This window comes from Diospyros lotus, chromosome 12, assembly GCF_014633365.1.
Source record: "Diospyros lotus cultivar Yz01 chromosome 12, ASM1463336v1, whole genome shotgun sequence".
Classification (NCBI taxonomy): domain Eukaryota; kingdom Viridiplantae; phylum Streptophyta; class Magnoliopsida; order Ericales; family Ebenaceae; genus Diospyros; species Diospyros lotus.
In genome coordinates, this window is record NC_068349.1 from 36,997,778 (window position 1) to 37,019,527 (window position 21,750).

General features: G+C 37.8%; 1 protein-coding gene across 4 annotated transcripts; it reads right to left on the bottom strand.

The window, feature by feature from the left end:
• Nucleotides 1–1,874: 1,874 nt before the first annotated feature.
• On the bottom strand, nt 1,875–21,652 carry LOC127813945 (integrin-linked protein kinase 1-like). 4 transcript variants are annotated; one of them, XM_052355097.1, is made up of 12 exons: nt 21,093–21,652; nt 12,112–12,345; nt 11,239–11,313; nt 8,954–9,034; nt 8,758–8,855; nt 8,092–8,212; nt 7,940–8,019; nt 3,784–3,846; nt 3,514–3,623; nt 3,342–3,427; nt 3,070–3,188; nt 1,875–2,231 (listed from the first exon to the last, which is right to left on the bottom strand). In XM_052355097.1, the coding sequence occupies exons 1-12, from the start codon at nt 21,126–21,128 to the stop codon at nt 2,093–2,095; spliced, it is 1,242 nt and encodes a 413-aa protein (XP_052211057.1). In that variant the 5' UTR covers nt 21,129–21,652; the 3' UTR covers nt 1,875–2,092. The 4 variants fall into 4 exon arrangements, with proteins under 4 accessions (XP_052211057.1, XP_052211058.1, XP_052211056.1 ...); XM_052355098.1 differs by having other exon boundaries at nt 8,758–8,852; nt 12,112–12,348; XM_052355096.1 differs by having other exon boundaries at nt 12,112–12,348.
• Between the last annotated feature and the right edge of the window lie 98 nt (nt 21,653–21,750).

Sequence of the window (21,750 nt, forward strand, 5' to 3'; positions counted from 1 at the left end):
CTTTAATACATAAATGTAAATAAGAAAGTACTTCCCATTTGGATTCAATAAAAATATCTAAAAAATCAAAATCTATAACAATAAAAAAAATAGAATTTTGATTTTAGTACAAACTCAGGATTTAGCGATTTTACCACCCCAAAAATATATAGCTATTTTTTCTTGAAAAATTCATTAAAAATTATTTTAACAACAATAAATATTAGCTATCAAAATACTGGAAGATAATTTTTCAAAATGAAAACATTTTCTTTTATGTCTCCTTAAAATGCGCTAATCTTCTAGATTTAGAAAAATAGCATTTTTCAAAATGAAAACATTTTCTTGATTGTGGACTTGTAGTCTTTATTGATTGTGGAGAGTACTAAAACTTGTCCAAAATGTCCTCTATTAGTAAAATAAGAGATTGGAGAATACATGCAAAAGAAGAAAAATAACAAGAATGAGCGAAATATGGCACTATTAGATGATGATTTTCAATTTGGTGAAAGGTATGATGACGAGGAGGAGGAGCTGCCTCAAAGTAGGAAAAGACTCAATGTATCTACCCAATGTATTAAACAAACTCAATCACAATTGGGTTCAACTTCGGCTTCGGCTTCAACTTCAAAGCGGCAAGTAACTCAAGTGATTGAAGAGGAGAAGGAAAGTGAGATAGAGATCGGAGATGATGAAGACTTGGAAGAGGGAGAAGAATTGGGACAAGAAGAAGAAGATGAAGGGGTGATTGAAGGGGATGATGAAGATATTGACCTTGATGTTGATGATCTCCTTGATGATGATTGATTAAAACTTATTTATTGATTGTGGACTTATAGTGTTTATATGTTTGTTTAGAATTTTACATGATGATTGGTACTTGTTTGAGTTTGAGACTTTAAGTTTGAACTTTGATGAGGTTTCTAATTTAGAATTTGCATGATGAATGAATCAACTTTGATGATGTTAGTTTAGAATTTGAAGATAATGAATCATTAATGATATACATGTGTTATTATTGATAATTTGATAGTTTTTTATGATTTTACAAGATTTTGAGTTTTTTTTTTAAAATGTGCGTCTCGCTTTGCAAAGGCGCGCCTCGCCTCTTGCGCCTCGCGCCTTTTAGAACTATGATCTTGACAAACTTCATGATAAAAAAATATGTTTTTTGCCATAGTTTCAAATATGTAATTGACAAATTTGTAACAAAAAATGAAAAAAATTAATCCCTTTAATTATAATATAGTTAAAGAAACGGTCAAGGGAGATTAACATATACAAGAGAAAAGTAAGTCAAATTTTCATACATCTTATTTTTAATTTTCAGCCAATATTGAAAAAAGTACTGGCAGTCGCCACCAGCCACCATGAACGGTGGTTTTCGGTGATTAGAGGCAACCACTTGACACATTTATTCCATCGACCAACATATTGAAAATCAGTAAAATCTAATGGCCAAATTTCATAGATCGAAACTTAAACTTTTAGCCAAACCCAATGCGCGTAAACACACTGGTTATTGCCACCGGCCACCATGGCCGATGGTTTTCGACAAACAAAGGCATTCACCCGACACTCTTATGCTCATCGACTAATATACTCAAAATCTAGAATTTTTTAAAAATTAAGGGTGGGCATTTAGAAAAAAAAATTAAAAAATATTAAATTATTATATATAATAATTTTTTTTTAAATCCAGATTGGGCAGTTGCCCACCCTTGGTTGTACGTGGCTCTGCCACTGGTTATGGGTGATATGATAATCTTAACTAAATGAAAAAGAATCTAAATGTCGTCATGAGACGATGTTGAACACGATAAATAAGCGAAAATTTATTTGTCAAACTTATAACTAAAACATTGTTCTATCAAATAACAAGGATTAGTGGTATCACAAGCAAGAAAAATGAGTTCATTCAAAAGGCAATGCAGTTGCAGCATAAGATCTCACTGTGATTGATATTTCTTTCTCTGTTCTGAAAGGTTACAACATTTTGCAAGGAAATCATAAAAGGGGAAAAACCAATATGCATAGGCAATTAAGCAAAAACAAGAAGGATTATGTGTGTGAGAAGAACAAGGAGGAACCATCACAAGCAGGAGAAATGAGTTCATGAAATGGTGCAGCTGCAGCAGCTTCCGATGCCTTTCTTGTATTGCATGCCCTGTTGGATCATCTCCAGCTGATGGATTATATCTTCGAATGTCGGTCTGCTGTCTGAATTCTTGTGCCAGCATTCTCGAAGAAGCCTGCAAACGATAAAATGGCTTCGTTTGATCATGCAAATCAGTCGAAGCTATGAATGAAACTACTACAAATGTATTTGTGTTTAGTGCTTGAACTCTCGAGTTCTAATGGTCAAAGTGTTTGTGTAGACACCGATGGATGATATGGAGAAAAACTGATATGGAACGGCAAAAAGATTGCAAAAATTCGAAAAGAAGAAGAATTGAGAGAGAATAGACAGAGAGAGAAATCGCCAATTGTATTCAATATCCAATCAAAAGCGCAAATTTTCTGAATGCGTCATGTCTAGTTACAGGCTGAAATCCATTCCTAACTAAAACATAATTAGCTATAGTAAGAGATAAAACCTAACTAATAGACAAAAATCTAAAATCCAACCAATATGATGTGTATCAAGATAAATCAGCCAAATATTCAAATATCAAACATAAAATTTAACAATCCTTATTCCTCATATATAAAAAAGAAAAAGCATTCGTCAAGGATTATGGGTCGCGTAAACTAAATTTCTGTGAAAAGGGGTCTCTTAAGCACTAGAAATGGTATAAAATTATTTTTTCCTTCTACAGTTGCTCATTTGCGGCTAAAGGTCACAGCTCAGAGTTTTAAAAATAGCCTTTTTTTGCAAAGTATAGATAATCCTGCAAATAGAAACAGCCGTCTATTGACCCTTCCAAAGCGTAGAGCCTTCATGCACTAGGGACATCCTTTACAGCGTGACCGCTTCTTTTTTGAAATCAAATTATCACTGCAAGCCTGTGTATCCTCTAAAGGCATTCAGAAACCAGAATTGTGTATTACGGCAGGCATGTGTGGGAGATGCATGCAGCAATTACTTACAATTTGATTGGGTCAGGGTATAGAAGGGAAGATAGGGGTGGTCGTGAATCCTCGTATGCTCGCTTATCAGCAACTTGCTCTGGAGTTTCTGTTCTATTTGAGGGTCCACCTTGGAACATCTGTGTCAACACAGCAACAATCATAACATATAACTTAGCACTTCATATGCAATTGTAATTTTTTAAAACCAATTCTGGATAAAAGCATGCCAAACAAACACTTCATAATACGAAAACATTTATAGCATTGGTTGCCAAAACCACTTTTACTACCTCATGTAATATTATAGCGAAGGAAAATACATCAACACTCTTCCCATATGATTCTCGACGATAAACCTCAGGAGCCATGTAACGATCTGCTTAACGTAATAACTACATCAGAGCTGATGTTGAAAATTTATAGCTTGATAAATTTCAATGAAGCAGTAGATAGACATCTTACAGGATCCTGTTCCTCCAGTCATTTTATAACCGGTATCCTTTTCCTGTGCAATTATGCTTAGGCCAAAGTCTGTGACTTTAAGGCGCCCTGCTTCATCTTGTAACACATTTCTGATGTAATGACAAAGCAAAAAGGAAAATTTTTAAGGATTTTGTAATTGTTCTTTTTCCATTATGTACAAATGGGGACTGCATTTCTTCAAGTTTTGAATACATCCACTAGTTGAATTTATTTGATTAAAGACTAGAAGAAAGGTCTGTACTGAATTACCTTGGAGTCAAATCTCGGTGTATAATAGCATGAGGTTTATGCTGATGAAGATAATTCATACCTCTACAAACACAAACAATCAGCTCAGCAGTCAGCACACAAAAGAATCACAGACGAACTGAATTCAAGTAGCTGTGACAAAATCTGAATTTTAAGTAGCTATGACATCAATGGGAAAGAACATAACTTATTCATGATGCATCAACTATTTCAGCATAAATAAGCATAAAATTTACATGCCACACTCAAACTCAAATGGTGTCGAGTCAATATGAAGTTTTTGGTATATACTTCAAGAATTTACCCTTTAGAGCTCGTGAGTATTATGTGCACAAAACCATAAAAAATTTTGAATGGGAATCAGTGAACATCAATTACTACTTAAACGCCTGAAGCTGATGCAATTTTCATTTAACAGATCATACCCTTAAGTCAAATGGGATACCATATACCAAAAAAAAAAACCAAAGTTGTGTTAGATCATCATCATATGTACCTTATCCTAACCAAGTTAGGGTCAGTGGCACGACATTTACAATATCAATTGACTTCTAAAAGTCACAGTAACAATACAAATCCATGCAAAAGAACAATGTGACAAAATTTTATGCCGAATGCCCTTTCTGACGCAACCCTCTGGCGAGGGAATGATGAAATGAAATTCCAACACCATCTTCATATGGAAAAGTTTCTTGAGATGGCAGCAAGCGAAGATAATTGATATGATCGTGTTCCATCACATAGTTGATACTCTAAAACCAACATATACAATATGAAAATTGCTAAGCTAATTAACATCCTATATCCTTATCTTCAAGGAACTCCGCCTGGGGATGTTATCCACTGCCGGTCCCAAGCCCGAATAAAGGAGGAGGGTTATGTTAGGTAGCCGACAACCAACGTAAAACTTAGTCGGATCCAAAACATGAACTCTAGACAAATTATGAAAAATCGTTTGGACGTGGGCGTAACCCTTCATAGCGACGCGCTACACTGCCCCCGTGTAGTGACAAGTGAGCTAGGGCCGCTGCATCGGCGCCCGGATGTAGTGATAAATGAGCAAGGGTTCCCGCATTTACTTGGACGGATGTAGGTAAAGAAGCTAGTCCAAAATCAAAATCAAAACCAAAAACAAAATCAAAATCAAATTCAAAGTCAAGGCCAAAAACAAAATCAAATCCAAAGTCAAGGCTAAAAACAAAACCATAGATTAAGGATTGGGTCATGGAACATAGAAACATTAAAGGCAAAGCTATGGAAGTGGTGGATGTGATGATTAGGAGAAAAATTAATATTATGTGCCTTCAAGAGATGAGATGGGTAGGGAAAAAAGCAAAAACTTTATCAGAAGCTGGATATAAAATATGGTACATAGGAACTGATCGAGCGAAAAATGAAATGGGGATTATTATGGATAAAAGCTTAATAGATGAGGTAGTGGATGTAAAGAGAATAGGAGATAGGATTATTATGGTGAAGATTAGTCTAGGGAGAATGACTATGAATATCTTTAGTACATATGCACCACAAGCGGGGTTAGGTGATGAGATAAAAGCAAAATTCTGGGAGGACCTAGAGGGACTCATACAAATGATACCAAGAGGAGAGAAAGTGATTATAGGAGGTGACTTAAATGGGCACGTGGGTAGAGACGGAAACGGATATAGAGAGGTACACGGAGGGTATGGATTCGAGGAAATTAATAATGAGGGTAAATCTATCCTAGATTTTGCTATGGCATATGGGCTCATTATAACCAATACTAGGTTCAAAAAACGGGACAAACACTTAATCACATATAAAAATATCACCTCAAGCACCCAAATAGATTACTTCCTCATGAGACAAGAGGATCGGTTATGTTGTAGGAATTGTAAGGTGATACCAGGAGAGTGTTTGACTACTCAACATAGACTTCTAGTACTTGACGTCCAAGTAAGAAATTGGAAGAGAAAAAATCACATAAAACAAAATCCAAGAATCAGGTGGTGGAATTTAAAAGGGGAGAAACAACTAATCTTCAAATAAAAATTAAGGGGTAGAAGGGAATGGAATGGAGAAAGACAAACAAACCACATGTGGAAAGAAATGGCTAATGCTCTGAGAAGCACGGCAAAGGTAGTCCTTGGAGAGACAAATGGTAGAGCCCCTAACCTTAAGGAGTCTTGGTGGTGGAATGAAGAGGTACAATTGAAAATTAAAAATAAGAAAACTTGCTATAAGGCGGTATATCAATGCAACAATGAAGAAAATCAAAAAAATTATAAAGAAGCAAAAAAGGCAGCAAAAAGAGCTGTTAGTGAAGCAATGTCAAAAGCTTATGAGAATCTATATAAACGACTTGATACAAAAGATGGAGAAAGGGATATATATAAATTAGCTAAAGCAAGAGAAAGAAAAAAACGGGATTTAAATCAAGTGAAATGCATAAAAGATGACAATCAAAATGTTTTAGTAAATGAGGGAGCGATTAAGGAGAGATGGAAGGAGTATTTCACAAAATTATTCAATGATGGTGGTGACACAAGAGTTAGGTTAGGACATCTTAGTAACTCCGAAGGGAATGTGAGCTACACATTCTATCGACGCATAAGTTCAAATGAAATAAGGCAAGCATTAAAAAATATGAAAAATCATAAGGCAGTGGGACCAGATAATATACCAATAGAAACATGGAAATGCATGGGAGAAGAGGGCATCTCCTGGCTAACGCAACTATTTAACGCCATCCTTAAATCAAAAAAGATGTCAGATGAGTGGAGGAAGAGTACTTTGGTTCCTATATACAAGAACAAAGGAGATGTTCAAAACTGTGAAAATTATAGAGGAATTAAGTTAATGAGTCATACCATGAAACTCTGGAAGAGAGTAATAGAGCAGAGGCTCAGAAAGGAAACAAAGGTGTCAGAAAATCAGTTTGGTTTCATGCCTGGTAGATCAACAATAGAAGCTATATATTTACTGAGGCGTCTAATGGAAAGGTATCGAGATCATCAGAAGGACCTACATATGGTGTTTATAGATCTAGAAAAGGCCTATGATAGGGTCCCTAGAGAAGTATTATGGAGGGTTTTAGAGAAGAAATGAGTCAAAATAGCCTATATACAAGCCCTTAAGGACATGTATCATGGTGTAGAAACAAGGGTCAGAACATGCGGAGGGGATACTGAACCATTTACAACTACAATAGGACTGCATCAAGGTTCTGCACTAAGTCCATACTTATTTGCCCTAGTAATGGATGAACTCACTAAAGATATTCAGATAGATGTGCCATGGTGTATGCTATTTGCAGACGACATAGTGTTGGTGGATGAAACAAAAGAAGGAGTGAACACTAAGCTTGAGTTGTGGAGAAACAATTTAGAATCTAAGGGATTTAAATTAAGTAGAAAGAAAACAGAATATATGGAATGCAAATTTAGTAAAAATGCAAGAGTAGATGATGTTATTATAAAATTAGAAGACCAAATCTTACAAAGAAAAGACCATTTTCGATATTTGGGATCAGTGATTCAAAAAGATGGAGAAATCCACGAGGATGTCGCACATAGAATTAAGGCAGGTTGGCTAAAATGGAGAAATGCATCGGGGGTGTTATGTGATGGTAAAATCCCATTAAAATTGAGAGGAAAATTTTATAGGACAGCTATAAGACTAGTCTTGCTGTATGGCTCAGAATGTTGGGCAGTCAAATACCAGCATGAGCAAAAGACGAGTGTAGCGGAGATGAGGATGTTAAGATGGATGTGCGGACATACAATAAAGGATAAAATTAGAAATGAAGTTATTCGTAATAAAGTAGGAGTAGTGCCAATCGAGGAGAAGATGAGAGAGACTAGACTAAGATGGTTTGGTCATGTGAGAAGGAGACTAAGAGAAGCTCCTGTGAGGAGAGTTGATGAAATGGAATAATTAGTCACAAAAAGAGGTAGAGGTAGACCCAAGAAGGCTTTGGGAGAGACATTAAAATTTGATATGAAATATATGGATCTAAATGAGGATATGACAAAAGACAGAAATACATGGAAGTCTAGAATTCATGTAGCCGACCCCACATAGTGGGATAAAGGCTGGATATGTTGTTGTTGTTGTTATCCTTATCTTCAAGGAACAATAGTTACTTAAATCAACAGCATAGATCTATGACATTTACCTTGCAATATCTAAAGCATAGGCAACAGCGGTAGCCGGATCAAGTCTTCCTTTCTTCCTTAAAATATCAAACAAACTTCCCTAGCATATCAGTCAAAAGGGATATCAGATTATGAAACTCCAAAAACTTCCAACTCAGAAGGAAGAACTCACATTGCAAAGATATTCAGTGAGGAAGATTAAGCGGTCAGAGTGCTTAAGAACACCGAGGAACTGAACTATATTTGGATGACGCAACTTTTGCCATAGAGCCAATTCCTTCAAGAAAGTTTTCCTGTAGAACAGCAACAAAGAAACCGAACCATTAATAGAAATAAAGCAGAATGGCTACTTACTGTTAGTTCAGATCTTATCAATGCAAAGCAAGTGCTGAACTCAATTTTATGGCACTGTTAATTATACATCAAACTGCAATTTGAACTTTAAATATGCACAAGTTGCAGCAAGACAAGGAAGATTGATGTAAAACCAAATACTTTGCAGTATTATGCCTCAAAAGAAAGTAAATACCAGAATTATTAGTTAAAATAAAGGGCAACAAGATCCAGCTTACAGGAAAACTACTTTCTTTGGGCTTCAGTTTCTTCTTCCTCAATTTTACCAGCACACTTTAATGGTCAATGAATTCATTGCATACTATAATTCCAATTTACACATGTTTTCTTTTATTATTAGCGTTGTAAGTCATCCCCACAAACCCAGGTATTAATGTGATGGAACTGTCAAATCTTTTATTTTGCAGCAAAAAGAGAAAACCAAATTGGTGAACAGATGTAAAAAATCAAAAGCTGTTAGAAACTAAAAGGATGAAAAACTCACCTTACCAACTCATTTGATGCAATTGAAGAACGTATTGTTTTTGCAGCTACTTCTGTGCCCCGCCACTTCACTAAATAAACTTCACCATATGCACCCTGCTGAAATGCTTAAATTTGTCAATACACATGAATAAAGAAAATTGACACGAGGGTTTAGCTGGTCTGTAAGAAAGAAATGCTTTAGTGTCAGGAATTACTTCGCCAATTAGAGTTGCTTCCTCCATACACACCTCAGAGGAATCTATTTCATAGCACGGGTTCTGAGAATCAAGCCCCATCTATCTCCAACAAAATGATAAGAAATATTTAGTTTTCTTTTACAAGAAATATAAGATTCTGTGCTGACCATTGAACAAGGAATAAAATCAACACTTCTGCAGTTCAAAATGTGAGCACAACATTGGCTTAACAATTATTGAAGGGGTGTAGCAGCTTCCTGCTTCATCTACCAAACCAGCTACTTGGTGTTCGATCGTGCCTTTTTACAATGACTCAAAATGTGCAAAACTAGCACATGACAAAGACACTTGCAACTTGAGGCTCAATCTGTTCCATGTGCATAAAATGGTACACTTTGCGGCCCCTAACTACCATATAGCTCAATTCAAGACCAAAAGTATTACTTTAAACTACTTAAACTATTGAACCTTTATGAATTTGATTATTTCTTATCACCAACATCCCTGAGTATTTCAACACTATGTCTGCCTAGAATTACATCTATAAACTTTTTATGTAATTTTCCACAGGTTTGGTATGACTTTTCTATGGAACTCAAGCAAACAAATGCTCATGGCATCATTTTGGCCATATCCAAGGTCCATCTGATGAATTGAAAACAGTATTATCACATATTCATAAGAAAAAATAAAACAAGGAAAAAGGAAACAACAAAAGAAGGGAATATATGGCCCAAAGCTGAAAAAGTTGTACAAGGTATCATGTTCCTTTCAAATAAGAGAGGTGGTCAGTTGTCTTCATATTAGTATCAGATGGTCACAAGTTTCTCTTTTACCCAATCCATCATGGCTAAGTATTTTAATCATATGAATTATGTTATCTTAAAACAAATTTGATTTCTTAGCCTCACTCAGTTCTCTTTTATGGGTTAGATAGCTTGATATGCATTAATTGGCCCATTTTCTCATGTACTAAGCTTTTGGAACAAGTAGGGGCTGTTTAGTTTTGGAAAACAACCCTGGTTTCCCAGAAATCACTCCATAGAAAATGGAGATTTGGACAACATGGTTCCTCAAAATTGAAATGAACTCGAGAACTCCTAAAAATGAGTTTTCCAAATTTTTCTTGCTAATTTGGAGACTTGAAAAATGTGGTTATCAATAAAATTTTCTCTATATCATCTCCTTCTCTAACATACGTTACACTAAAGAAAAATCTCTCTCTCTCTCTTTTCTAAGCGTATGTTCCAATTTTCTAGATTGGAAACTAGTTTTTTGAACTTCCAACATTTGAGCACATTTTTTAAAATTTCTATGGAAAATGAAAACTAGAGATTTTATATAAAATTGGAGATAGAAAACTAGAAAACGTTTTTCACAACTAAGCATCCCCGTAGCGTCCATCATTGTGCAAGAGTTCTTGTTCTAGTAGGTTTTGGGTTCAAGTCTTGCAGTATATGTCTCATGACCTTGTTATGTTCATGTTAACCACTCTCTTTTGCACATTCTAATTCCTTGTTATGTACATGTTAACCACCCTCTTTTGCACATTCTAATTCCTTGTTATGTTCATGTTTAACAACTCTCTCTTGTGCATTTGCTAGACTCTATTTGGTCAATCTATTGCCCCTTCCAAGTGCAAGACAGGGTAGCATGTTATTGAGTGTTAAGTAGGCTACAACATGAAAGTTTTGAATTGTCATTTTATTGAGACCAACATCATTCCTGCCTTTTTACTAAACTCGCCATCAAAATCATCTCTAAAATGTACCTAGCAAAAAGAATAATAATAAAATTTGTAAAATGTTGGCATGATCAGCCAGTGCTGTGTCTCGTCTGGCTCTCCCCTGGGTCTAGCAGGATAGGGGTCATCTACGTCACACGTCACATCCTGTGAAAGAGTCACAACCCTTACCTTTTTTTAGTTATCCACCAAAAAGAGAAAGGCAGCCAGTGTCATTCTACTACAGAAGTTGTGGATGTGGCATTTCATCTAACCTTCAACTTCTAATAAACTGAAATAGACCATCAGGGTGTCAACATGCATGTTCTGAAATCTGTCTACATGACCATTTGATATGCTAGGCGGGGGAAAAAATAAATTGAACAAATATTGGCTTCCCCTCCATCCATCTTTTACTATGTTCATCAAAGAGAGAACACTTGATATCTCACATAATATAATTCCACTGCAATCAATCAGTACATTTGAACAGTTTGAAATGTACATAAGCAAAAGCATTTATAATTCATTTTATAGACAAGATGTCTGCAACTAAACTTAATGTTGAGAAGTGCCATACCGGATCAATTCCACCATGCGCCTCCAGAATTTTGCAAATCTCCTCATGTCCTAAGCTACGAGCATCTGACAGTGGCTGCAAAGAATAATTTAAAATATGAATTACAAGTTATAGTTTCAAGTACTGTACAAAAATTTTAAGCTCATATCGATTGTTAGAAGAAAGATAGGAAAATGTGAACAATAATTTGAAAACAGAAGAAAATTTGAACTTCAATTATAATATCCGAAAGAAACCAGCCAGTTCAGACTCTCATTTCATTTCTCAGGAGTAATTGGATCCCAGATTCCTGCTTTAAGTCAAGCATCATCAGTTTCTAAGCAGAAATAATAAATCATTATGTCCACATGCATGCAGACATTCATACATTTATGAATCAGTATGCATGATGCCAGATAAGCAAATTAGACATCTATGCAGAAAGGACTGCTAATTGTAGGGAAATTAGAAAGAGAAAAGGTACTTAAAGCAACTTGCCCATTAAGTTCAGCACCAGTTATATTACTTTTTTACACTTATTCCTTTATTTCACAAGTTACTACATTTTTTTGTCATTATTTTCACTTGGAAAAATGAAAATCTGACGAAAATGTTAATAATTGTGATGCTTGTAGCACCTAAGAAGTACCAATTGGATCACCACTGAAAACAGAATGGAAAAAATCAACCAGTGACTGAGTTTCCAAGATTAAAAGACTTGCCAGAATGAAATAGTGTACAGCTTCCATTAATGAAAATCTTAGCTAACAGCTCAATATCAAGACAAACACATTATCACCTTAGATAAGCATTAGACAAGATACTTGTTGGCCATAACTATGTCACCAAGTATTGAAATATCCAAAAGTTAAATGTAACCATGTATTGACTTACAGTGCGACCCCACCGGTCTGTTGAATTCACATCGGCTCCTTTCTTGAGAAGTAGTGAAATGACCTTTGTACGTCCTTCACAGGAAGCTAAATGAAGTGCTGTTCTCTTGTCATAATCAGCCAGGTTAAGCTCTACACCTTTCTCTAATTCCTCTAAGACACCAGCTTCATCGCCCTTACTTGAACAGTAAAGAAGGCGATACGGTCCTTCAGAATCAATCCTTCGTGATTGCACCTGCTGCCAGAAAATCTCAGTTTTTTCTTAATGCATGTAAAATGAGAAACTGCCAGAAAAGAGGAATAAAGATAAAAAAAAAAGAAAGAAGTAAAAAGCAATCATTTTATGTAGAAACAATGCACAAGATCCTACTCTACCCAGAAGAGCTAAATGACTTTCACATCTGAATGTAGGCAGAGAAGACGGTTTCCAAATTCCATGAAGAATGAAGAAAATGAATAGAAGCACATTGAATTGGTTAAAGAAATGTTAGAAGCATCAAAACATTTGAAATTTGAATTCCCATATATATACTTGCTTTGAAGGAGAAAAGAAGGACAATGCACTAAGTTTCAGATCTCTTTGAAACCTTTCTCTCTACATTCAAGTTTTAGGGTATTTAATGAGTTTTCATGAATACATCTGCCAAGAGGAAGGTACAAGTGCAAAATGAAGTTAATCTTGCTTTGACCTCCTCAAAAGAGCAACAATTCAAGGTCTTGCAACTTCAAATTAGAGATTTTCAACAGCATTCTCAACTATTTAACAATTGAGGAGAAACTTCTCTGAAAAAACTTTGTAAAGTATTTTATTTTTTATATCTTTGTATGTGTTTATCTGTGCACAAATCAGCCTACATAGAGGCAATATAATTGGTCAAAAAGAACACCATCTGTTGTTGTGAGGTTGGATTTTTTGTGAGCCCTCAAAACTAAGGTTGGGTTCTTGGTGAGTCTGCAAAAACCAAATTTGATTTTTAGCGAGCCTGTGAAAACCAAATTGTGAGGTTTTTAGTGATCCTGTAAAAACTGTGTGCACGGGTTTTGTGGAGTGAACCTGTGCAAACTCAACTGGTATGTTGTCATAATGAAATTTGAAGCATGTTGCCTTGAGAAGTGGGCATAGATATGTTGAGGTGTCGAAGCACTATAAATCTTGTGCCACTTGTGGTGTATCTTGGTATGGATTAACTTGTGTATCATCTTAAGCACAAATTTATACATCAAAGCATTAGTTACATTTTTACCAACACACAACAAATTGTTTTTGGAGTGGAAATTCAAGGATCACGAGAAAAAAATTTAAAGACTCAATCCCTCCCCCCCTCCCCCTCCTCTTGAGTCAATTCCACTACATAAGGAACCAAGAAGAGTCACAATTAAGATGGTTTAAACATGTGAGAATAAAATCAATAGAAACACTTGTGAGGCAAGTGGATAAAATGGAGGAAATTTTAGCAAAAGGAGAGAAAGACAAGAAAACTTGGTGGAAAACCCTTTGACATGACATAGGATATAATGATTGTAAAGGATATGGCTATGGATAGAGATGGTTGGAGTCAACCCCACCTAATGGGATAAAGGCTTGTGATTGTTTTTGTCATTGTGCATTTTGAACAAGAATTTTGTATAAAAAACAAAGGTGAAAGGAAAACAATTAATTTTTATTTTATAACATTTTTAGTAAATTTCCTTAGATATAGAGATTAAATCCTTGATTCCTCAATAATCTAAATGTTAACTAAAAACATCAAACTACCAAGTCAACTTAGTGAGGGGGAGAAGCACACTAAGGGGGGCATGGCCCCTAGCCTCCTAACTCTATCCCAAAGGGAACGTAACAGGGTGACACGTTTTGTGCTGGATAAACCCTTTTTATGAGCTCATCATAGTTGTGGACTTCTTGCTTCCTTGAGTGTCAGTCAAGGAAGCAAAGCTTGATTTTTAAGCCCTTAAGGCATGCTTGACAATAAAATTTCCACCTTTTGACTAAAAACAATAACTAACAGGGTTCCCATGACTCAAAGTAGAATGTGTTGTCCATGTGTACATTTAAACTCTCCAAAATTTAGTTCTATTGCTATTCACTGGAGCCTCCGGCTCCTATCTCCTAATGGTTGCAAAATTCCCTAACACTGTGTTCAAGACAAACAGGGATTTCTAGAATAAATGAAAATAACAATTCTTACAAAATGCATGTGCATAAGATATTTCAATTTTGTCCCTTCACTTTCCATTGAAAAATTTAGTTCCATATAAGGCTTGTGATTCTTAGTAATAAGAGATGAGCAATCTTTGCACATTTCTTGGCCTTTTTTTAAGGTAAAAGAAAAGGAAAACAAAGGAAGATAAAAATGTAGGACAAAACCAATCAATTCTTGCCTTTTTGTTTTTCTAGTTGGATTGAGAAAATGAGAAGAAAAAACCAGACATTTTTCACAAATCTTTTTCTTTAATAACCATAATATAATTCTAAGCATAAGTGATTTAATTCACGGTTCTATTCCCTCAACAATACCAAGACCCAAAGTACCTAGATTTTTTAGTTTATTCTTTCAGAATTTAACCAATGTCACTTTATAAACAAGTTGTCATGCACTTACTAAATAAATTGTAGGCGGGAAAATAATAGTGGTCGTAGCACATGGGTGGTTAGGCAGTTGTAATTTTTGGCAGGAAGCATCCCCACTTGTCCCACTTGACTTGGTGAGATCACTATAAATATAAATTGATCTCACCCGATGAAGGCTATGCTATGAATGAATTGAATTATGGAATTTCCCTCTAATTCTCTCGTTCCCTCCCTTTTCTTTTCTCTCTCTCTCTACCAATTCTTCCTCAATTCTCTAAGGAATTCTCAAGAATTCCTTGTCAGATCTGAGAGAGATCTAACAATTTGGTATCAAAGTACGATCTAGACCGGATCAAATCACGGAATTTGGGTGAATGGTGAAGGGAACACAGATGAAGAATATGGAATTCCAATTGCAACAATTTTGCTCTATAGTAGTCGATTTGTAGGCGAGAGTTGATCAATTGGAGCTCGGATCTAACCACAATCGTGAGGCGATCATTTCCATTGATCGGAAGTTTAATGGGGCGGCTACTGTGATCCGAGAAGAAATCATTCAAATACGAGCGGAAGTGGGAATTCAAATCAAAGAGCAATTGCAGGGGTTCATGGTTATGTTTTCACGACAACATCAAGTAAGCCTTTCTCCTGATTTTCCTCCTCGGGAAAGGATGGATCCCATTCTTCTGGGACAGGGGATGAATCATAGGAGAGCTGGAACTTCAAGATCGAAGAGGATCTAGCGGAGACAGGAGAGAATGTGAGGGGTAGAAGGCAGGAAGGGATCGGGGGACTCAATCACCTGGGGTTCTATATGCCTAAAATGGATATTCCTATGTTTGACGGGAATAGTCTCAGATGGTGGGTTAGGTGTTGTGAAAGAATGTTTGACTAGTGCGGAGTCCCAAATCAACAAAGGGTGGCCTTGGCTGTGGCCTACCTCAATGATGTGGGAGATGATTGGTACCAAAGATGGTCTAAGGTGAGAGGAGACTACTAGTGGTCGGAGTTTGTTGAAGAATTATGTGAGAGGTTCAGGGATAGAGGAACGACTAATGTTGTGGAGGAATTCAATAAGATCTAGCAAGGGGGATCAGTGTTGGAATACCAATGACAATTTGAGGAACCACTAATGCTTATCCACAACCCCTACCTCACCGAAGCTTATTTTGTTTCTAGCTTCATAAGCAGGTTGAATGAGGAATTGAGATCGATGGTGAAGGTGCTACAACCAAAGACTCTCAAGCATGCAGCAAAGAGTGCAAGATTACATGAGTTAACAGTAGAAGCACTTATGAAGAAGCAGAGGCTGTTGAATAGGGGTGGGACACATAATGTGTTGTCACCCATGGGTAAGAATTTGGGAAAGGAAGCTAGCAGAGGGGTGCAGGGATTTCAAAGTTTAGCACTACCGGCTCCTAAAACACAAGGGGAAAGGTTAATGGAGCAAAGGAGGCAGGCTAGCCTCTGCTTTAGGTGTGGGGACAGGTATCACCCGGGGCATCAATGCAAGAAGCAGTTGTTGCTGTTGGAAGGTGAGGAAGAAATCACATGAGGAGAATTTGGAAACATCCGAAGGAGTAGAGGAAGATAATGGGGAAATCTCCCTGCATGCACTAAGGGGATTGACAAACAATAAGATCATCAAAGTAGAAAGGAAGGTTGAGGGTTGCAAATTAATGATCCTTATTGACAGTGGGAGTACCCACAGTTTTTTGGGCGAAGATACTACCAAGTGATTGAAGTGTTCATTGATCAACACTCAGCCACTCACAATAACTATGGCTAATGGGAGTAAGGTATTGAGCAAATCAGCTTGTGCTAGTTTCTGTTGGGAGATGCACGGAGAAGAATTTGAGGCAGATCTAAGGCTGCTCAAATTAAGAGGTTGTGATGTGGTTACTAGGGGTAGACTGGATGAAGCATGTGAGTCCTATATGCTTCAATTTCAACAGGATGGAGGTGCCATTTGAGAAGGAAAGGAAGAGGATGACCTTGGTGGGTAGTAAGGAAGTAGGAGTGTGCAAGATGATCACTAGGAAATGTCTACAGAGGATGCTTAAGCAGAAAATAACTTAGGTGGCCCAACTCTTTTCTATACAGGCAGTGGAAGAATGGGAAAATGAGGACCAGAGGATGGATAGTGAGCTGCTACTGGTGGTTAGCAACCCATCTCAAATGGAATGGGAGGTAAACCAACTCGACCTACTTCATATGCTTTTAGTTGAATATGAGGATCTTTTTAAGGAGCCAACAGCCCTACCCCCTCCTAGAACCCATGACCATTCGATCAATCTGAAACCAAACTTTGAACCCTTTAATGCCCAAGCATATCAATACCCCCTAGCCTAGAAAACACAAATAGAGCAAATGGTCAAAAAAATGCTACAGCAATCCCTAATTCAACCCCCCTTTGCATCCCCTGTACTGCTAGTAAAGAAAAAGGATGGATCATAGCATTTCTGTGGATTACCACCAGTTAAACGCCATGACAATCAAGGATAAATTCCCAATTCCACTCATTGAGCACCTACTAGGTGAATTGAGGAATGCAACCATTTTTTCTAAGCTTGACCTACGAGCTGGCTATCACCAAATCAGAATGAGCCCTAAAGACATACCCAAGACTACTTTTCGAACTCACCAGGGCCATTATGGGTTCTTGGTAATGCCCTTTGGCCTTACCAATACCCTAGCTACCTTTTAGTCCTTGATGAACCAAATTTTTGAACCCCACCTAAAAAGTTTCATTCTTGTATTTTTTAACGATATACTGGTGTATAGCCACACTTTTTACCAACACTTGACACACCTTAAAGCCACTTTTGAGATCCTCAGAGTCAACCAATTGTATATTAAGATGTCGAAGTGCTCTTTTGCTCAAAAGCAGATGAAGTACCTTGGATACATTATCTTAGGCTGAGGGGTTAGCACAGACCCAAAGAAGGTGGTAGCCATGTAATCTTAGTCAAGGCCTACCACCCTTAAAGCCTTAAGGGGATTCTTAGGCTTAACAAGGTACTACAGGATGTTTGTGAGGAATTATGGGATCATTAGTAGGCCTCTAACGAACTTCTTAAGAAGGAGAGTTTCAAGTGGGATGCACAGGCTAAAGCAACCTTTGAAAAATTGAAAAGGGTTACGAGTGAGGCACCGGTGTTGGGTTTGCCCGACTTCAACAAGACTTTTGTGCTAGAAACGGATGCATGTGATACAGGAATTGGGGTTGTCTTAATGCAGAAGGGTAGACCTCTAGCATTTCTCAGCCAAGCATTAGCCCCTAAGCATGCTGGGCCAAGCATTTATGAGAAGGAGTTTGTGGTTGTGCTGATGGCAGTAGATAAGTGGAGACACTACTTGGAAGGGACTCAATTTGTGATCAAGACTAACCACCAGAGCCTAAAGTTTCTGCTACAACAGAAGCTTCACACTCAATTACAAAAGAAGGGGATTACTAAACTAATGGGCCTTGACTACACTATACAGTACAAGAAAAGGGAAGGATAATGTGGTAGCAAATGCTCTATCTAGATGTCAAGAAGAGGGAGAAACAGCATCCATACTGGATTGGTACCAAGAAGTGGCCACCAGTTATGATTCCAATGAGCAAGTCAAAGGATTGTTAGAGCAAATGATCTTGAACCCAACCAACAAGCCAAGGTACATGCTAAAGAATGGTCCGATACAAAGGGAAGATAGTGATTGGAGACAATCAAGCCATCAAGCAGGGGATACTCCAAACCCTCTATGAGTCCCCACTGGGAGGGCATTTAGGAATCCAAAACACGTACCATCAGGTATGGCAACTTTTCTTCTGGCCTAAATTGAAAGAAGTTGTGGTTAAGTTTGTAATGGCTTGTGATACTTGCAAGAGGTGCAAGCGTGAGAATGTGGCTATTCCCGAGTTGTTACAACCCTTAGCTATTTCGGGGCAAGCATGGGAGAGTGTGTCAATGGATTTTGTCGAAGGGCTGCCTAGATCAAAAGGGAGGGATTGTATATTAGTGGTGGTGGATAAGTTTATGAAGTTTGCTCACTTCTTAAGCCTCGCTCATCCCTACACCACCCAAGAGGTTGCTATAGAGTATTCCTCAATCATGTCATTAAGATACATGGGATTCCAAGGACTATCATCTCTGATCGAGATAAAGTATTTACCAGTCTCTTGTGACAGGCTCTATTAAAGTCCCTCAGATCTAAGCTAAGCATGTCATCAGCCTATCATCCCCAAACTGATGGACAAACCGAGCGGGTCAACTAGTGATTGGAGAATTACCTGAGATGCCTATGTTTCCAGGACCCTAAGAGTTGGCACAAGTGGCTATCGTTAGCCCAATGGTGGTACAACTCCAGCCACCACAACTCCATCAGGATGTCACCCTTTGAAGACTTGTTCAGGTACAAGCCCCCTCTACTACTTGCTATTCAGGAGACTACCAATGTGACAACTGTAGATGATCATCTCCAACAAAGGCAGGAGATTTTGTGGCAGCTCAAAAGGGATTTAGCTATGGCTCAGAACAAAATGAAACAACAGGCAAATAAAGGAAGAAGTGAAAGGGAGTTTGCAATGGGAGATAAGGTTTATCTAAGACTAAGGCCATCTCACATCAAGGCATTAACTACAGAACCAGTGTCCAAGTTAAGCCCCAAGTACTATGGCCATGTCTCCATTGTAGCTAAATTGGGTAAGGTGGCATATCAGCTGCAACTACCAGAGAATTCCCAGATTCATCTAGTGTTTCATGTGTCACTCTTGAAGAAATGTGTGGGAGGATTGTGAGTGAGTGCAAGCTTGCCTCAGGGTGCAAGCAGCAATGTACCTAAGGCAGAACTAACAGCTACTCTAGACAGAATGGTCATTTACAAGCATGGAGCCCCCATAACCCAGGCACTGGTGAAATGGTCTCATCTTCGTAATGACCATAACATATGGGAATACCTCCCTAACTTGCTCACACAGTTCCCTAGAGTAGCTAGCCTACTTATGTATTTCTTGAGGATAATAAATTTCTCAAGGGGAGAGTAAAATGTCATGTACTTACTAAATAAATTGTAGGCGAGAAAATAATAGTAGCCAAAGCACATGGGTGGTTAGGCGGTTATAATTTTTTGCAGGAAGCATCCCCACTTGTCCCACTTGACTTGGTGAGATTAGTATAAATATAAACTGATATCACCCGATGAAGGCCATGCCATTAATGAATTGAATTATGGAATTTTCCTCTAATTCTCTCGCTCCCTCCCTTTTCTCTCTCTCTCTCTCTACCAATTCTTCCTCAATTCTCTAGAATTCTCTAAGGAATTCTTTAGAACTTCTTGTCAAATCTCTCGGATCTGACACAAGTAACCTTCCTGCCTTAATTGGCCTATAATCCCATCAAATCTGCCTTGCAATCCTAAATGTTACGAATAAACAAAGATAGCAAATCTCCTTACACGGTCAAAATCAAGCACTGCTGATAAACAACTCTAATGGCCGAGAGTATAAACAAAACACGACAGATATTAAAAACATAAACAAAACAAGAGGCACACGATTTATAATGGTTCACCCCAAATAGGGGCTACGTCCACTTGAGCTCTGGTGAGAAGAGCTCGCTCCACTATATAAATCAATCCGATTACAACCATACACAAAACCAAAACAAACCAACCCTGGTTCTCTATACAAAACGCTCAAAACTACTTTGAATAGGTTAGAAACTTACCTTGAATCAAACCAGATAACACATATGGACAAGAAGAAGACGAAGACTGTACAGAGAATTTACAGAGAGAGAGAGAGAGTAAAAAAACCCTAAATGACAGACTCTCGGCCAACCCCCCTCTCTTTTCTTTCGTCTTCCCGATCACTTCATCAATCTCGAGGTGAGTGATAAATAAGGCAACTGGACGGCTGCAATGGCAAGGGATAAAGGCAGCAACAACGACTCAGATGAAATCGTGCAAGGGTGATTTGCTGCAGGCTACGCGACAAAAGGCAAAAGGCAGAGGGCTTGGGCTCGGGCCAACGGTGGCTACCAAAATGGCCCTCCAGTGGGCGCCCAATGGGGCAGCCCACGGTTGCCAAGTGGCCCCCCAACCTTTGGGCCTCATTTGATGTTTCACAAAAATATAACACTAAAACACTCTTTTTAAACCTTGTTCTTGTCTACACCAGCTACACGCAATAATTATCAATAAAGCTTGTCTTAACAAAATAAATGCTTCAAATTACGCAAATGATTTCTGCACCATCATTCACACACACTGCTAGGAGCTATAACTCCATTGAAACAGAACTGAATTCAGAATGCGAAAATGATTTCTTTGAAGAAATATTGGTCTCTGCGTGCGTATAGACACTCATCGGCAAACAAACAAACACATAACGGACATATACTGTGAGATAAAATTAGAAGAAGTGTCACCTCCGAAGGCGGTGAGGAAGATCTGGAGACGTCCATCAAAGAGAGAACAGATCAAACCCCAGCCCCAATAAGAGTGAAAACCAGAGACCGCGAGGCGAAGCAGTAACAATGATATGCGATGTTGAAGAAAACAAAAGGAAACGTTTGAGCTTCTGACAGATGATGGTGAAGTCACAGCTAATGGGTAACAATCCAAACGGGTCTTCATCGAGGTTGAAGATACCAAGATTGCTTGCCTTGAATGGTAGCGGTGGATCAGATTGAAAAAATCAAAACTGAGAAAACGAAGACCTTGTGTCCATCGCCTGGTAGATTGACAAACTAGATATTTTCTTTCCGCGCCTTGATTTGTGACGATTGGAGCTGAGGAAGCTGGGTTTCGATTTGTACAAGGCGTCGGGTTTGATGGGTGGCAAGGTAGCAGCGGAATCATGCGACGTTTGCATGACCGAACGATTTCGTTTCTGAACAAATTCCATTGGTGGAACTGTGGCGTACAACGGCCCCAACGGTCAGCTTGATTTTGCTAATTTGTTCATTTTTAAACATTTTCCGATACTAATCTGGTTGGAATCGACGACTAAGTAAAAACTGTTTACTATATATATACGTTGTTTACTATATATATATATATATAATTGGAATCAATGGGAAGTGA

Coding starts and splice junctions, on each gene's coding strand:
- LOC127813945 (XM_052355096.1), bottom strand. CDS start 21,128: ATGGACGTCTCCAGATCTTCCTCACCGCCTTCGGAG. Junction 12,349..21,092: donor CTTCCTCACCGCCTTCGGAG/GTGACACTTCTT, acceptor ATTTTCTGGCAG/CAGGTGCAATCACGAAGGAT. Junction 3,428..3,513: donor GACTGGAGGAACAGGATCCT/GTAAGATGTCTA, acceptor TACGTTAAGCAG/ATCGTTACATGGCTCCTGAG.